This window comes from Haplochromis burtoni, unplaced genomic scaffold, assembly GCF_018398535.1.
Source record: "Haplochromis burtoni strain Fernald_Lab_line unplaced genomic scaffold, NCSU_Asbu1 Contig_952, whole genome shotgun sequence".
Lineage (NCBI taxonomy): Eukaryota > Metazoa > Chordata > Actinopteri > Cichliformes > Cichlidae > Haplochromis > Haplochromis burtoni.
In genome coordinates this window covers 1-3,459 of record NW_024583313.1, presented here as the reverse complement: position 1 = coordinate 3,459, position 3,459 = coordinate 1, and the positions used below count along the sequence as shown (strand labels likewise).

The following is a 3,459-nucleotide window of genomic DNA, read 5'->3' as shown; positions in this document are numbered from 1 at the left end:
CCAGACGCTTTTCTTTGCAAGCTCCTTTGAAATAAACTTTCTTGTCCTTGCTCATGTCTGCGTTTGTCCCTCATGTTGTCATAAAGTGACCGGGAGGAAATATCAGCTCCTGTTGAACTGTGACACCAAATAAATGTCATACCATTACACGCAAATACATGCACAGACGCACACAAACATTCACTTTTGTCTTGCATTAATATTCAGTCTGGTGTACATGTCTCTGCTAATTCCTTTTTTAAATCCCAGATTAGGATAAAAGCATATGGGCTGATTAAGAGAGACAGCCACACTCCTGAGAGAAAAGATCAACCATAAGCTGATGTCATTTACCTCATCTTTCACATTTAGACCCTGCAACCTGTGGTACTGTAGGACAAATCGGAGAGTGTGTTGTCCCTCTTTGCAAATTTCCAAGAATATTGTTTCCCCAGGAATCTACTGCAATGAAATATTTATATATTTTTTCTTTAAACTGATAACATTAACATCTAAAGTGTCAAAGGTGAGACTGGGAAGTATCTACATATTAATTTCATTTAGAAATTATACTTGTTGTTATATATGTTATATATCAGAAAGGAAATGTATGCTTGTAAGTCCACCTGCACCATGTTTTCAGATAACATACTATGTTTCCAAAAGTACACTGTTAGCCTTTGCAGTAATTTCCATAGCTTAGTACTGCAAAATCAACAGTAAAAAACTCTAAAGGATGTTAGCATTTCCATGAGATTACATTATTTTTACGGTAACTCACCGTACTCATGGAAACAGCTATAAAATACAGCAAATGTAACAATTGGTGATGTTACTGAGATTATACTATTACACCATCCGGATTTCTGTTGTTTTCTACTGTAGATCTAAGAGTAATTACTTAAATCCTCATTCAGAGTGTATTACTATAAAATGCTGACTACACAGCAAATTCAAAAGTGTTAAATTTTTTGGTGTTAATAGTCTCCTTGCAAAAGTAGAGTTAATTTTACTCTAAGTAGAGTCACATTCTTTTAATGTAACTCTGAGGTGTAAAATGATAGTAGTTAAAATCGAGTGTTAAAAATGAGTGTTTCTCTGTCAAATCTGGAGGTGTTACAATGGAAACATTAACTCTTGACCTCTTAACTCTGAACTCCTACAGGGGCTATGACACCAATAGAGTAAATTCACAGACTCCGCCCCCAGCACGGCTCCAATCGAAGCTGAAGTGAAGCCGTTTCAGAACATTTTGCTCTACATATTTGAGTTGTTTGCCATGCTTGGTAAGTCATTTTTTCAAAGATTGTTTCAATTATTATTATGAGCTTTTACTTCTGTGGCTCTTTGGAGTTGAGACAAAGCTGTGTGAAAGGCATTAGCCATGTTGCTCGCTGATAGCATAATATTCTGTTTTAGCTAGCTGAAAGGTATTGTTTGCGGGCAAATACCACAGCCTTGGAAAAAAAGCTTGCATGTGAATTTTCAGTCAAACTTTTGGTCAAATACACCTAAAACAATGTCTAGAATGTGAAATGTTGGTATAATGGTGCTACTTGAAGCCTGAAAACGATCGCCCATAAAAAAAAAAAAAAAACGAGCAAACAGCAGTAGCAGGCGTCCTGACTGGATTCTACGTTAGCATAGATCCCTCCAGAGTTTTGTGCACACGGTTTAGGTAAAAATGAAAAAGGTTGAGGTTTTACATTTAGTTCAGTATTACCTGTTGCCTGTGTCCTTGTCTTTTGGGAAAATACTTTACACAAGTAATGGCTCAAAGAGGATTCCTTTTTTTTTTACTGTGCTGCAATTGTTTACTGGATTATTTGTGCTATTAAACTGTCAAACAATTACAAAGAAAGAACAATACAGTATCCACATCTGAACCAAAGAGTAAAACAGTGAAATGTGGATTATTAAATATTAGGTCTCTCTCCTCCAAGTCTCTGTTAGTACATGACTTAATAATTGATCAACAAATTGATTTACTCTGCCTTACAGAAACCTGGTTGCAGCAGGATGATTATGTTAGTTTAAATGAATCAACACCCCCGAGTCATTCTAACTACCAGAAATCTCGAAGCACAGGCCGAGGGGGCGGTGTGGCAGCAATTTTTCACACCAGCCTATTAATTAATGAAAGACCAAGACAGACTTTTAATTCATTTGAAAGCCTGATGCTTAACATTGTCCACCCCAGCTGTGAAACTCAGAAACCAGTCTTACTTGTTATCATCTATCGTCCACCTGGGCCTTACACAGAGTTTCTGTCTGATTTCTCAGACTTTATATCTAATTTAGTTCTGAGCTCAGATAAAATAATTATTGTGGGTGATTTTAACATCCATGTAGATGCTAAAAATGACAGCCTCAACATGGCATTTAATCTGTTATTAGACTCAATTGGTTTCTCTCAAAATGTAAAAGAACCCACCCACCACTTTAATCACACTCTAGATCTTGTTTTAACATATGGCATAGAAACTGAACATTTAACAGTGTTTCCTGAAAACCCTCTCCTGTCTGATCATTTCCTGATAACATTTACATTTACAATAATTGATTACACAGCGGTGGAGAGTAGACTTTATCAAAGTAGATGTCTTTCTGAAAGCGCTGTAACTAAGTTTAAGAATATAATCCACCCACTGTTATCATCTTCAATGCCCTGTACCAACACAGAGCAGAGCAGCTATCTGAACGCTACCCCAACAGAGGTCGATTATCTTGTTAATAATTTTACCTCCTCACTACGTACGACTCTGGATACTGTAGCTCCTGTGAAAACTAAGGCCTCAAATCAGAAGTACCTGACTCCGTGGTATAATTCTCAAACACGTACCCTAAAGCAGATGACTCGTAATCTGGAGAGGAAATGGCGTGTCACAAATTTAGAGGATCATCATTTAGCCTGGAGAAATAGTTTGCTGCTTTATAAGAAAGCCCTCCGCAAAGCCAGAACATCTTACTATTCATCACTGATTGAAGAAAATAAGAACAACCCCAGGTTTCTCTTCAGCACTGTAGCCAGGCTGACAAAAAGTCAGAGCTCTGTTGAGCCAACCATCCCTTTAACGTTAACTAGTAATGACTTCATGAACTTCTTCACAAATAAAATTTTTATCATTAGAGAAAAAATTACCAGTAATCATCCCACAGATGTAATATTATCTACAGCTACTCTTAGTACCATTGATGTTAAGTTAGACTCTTTTTCTCCAATTGATCTTTCTGAGTTAACTTCAATAATTACTTCCTCCAAACCATCAACCTGTCTTTTAGACCCCATTCCTACAAAACTGCTCAAAGAAGTCCTGCCATTAATTAATTCTTCGATCTTAAATATGATCAACCTATCTCTAATGATCGGCTATGTACCACAGGCCTTCAAGCTGGCTGTAGTTAAACCTTTACTCAAAAAGCCATCTCTAGACCCAGCAGTCTTAGCTAATTATAGGCCAATCTCCAACTCTTTCATAT

At 36.9% G+C, this 3,459-nt stretch overlaps 1 protein-coding gene across 1 annotated transcript; it reads left to right on the top strand.

Annotated features, from left to right (window-relative positions):
- Positions 1-1,859: 1,859 nt before the first annotated feature.
- Positions 1,860-3,449, top strand: LOC121812934 (the record flags this gene model as incomplete). The annotated part of the gene is made up of 1 exon (XM_042216181.1): positions 1,860-3,449. A coding segment is annotated over one exon (1,590 nt), but the record flags the coding sequence as incomplete, so codon positions are not given.
- Positions 3,450-3,459: the final 10 nt, after the last annotated feature.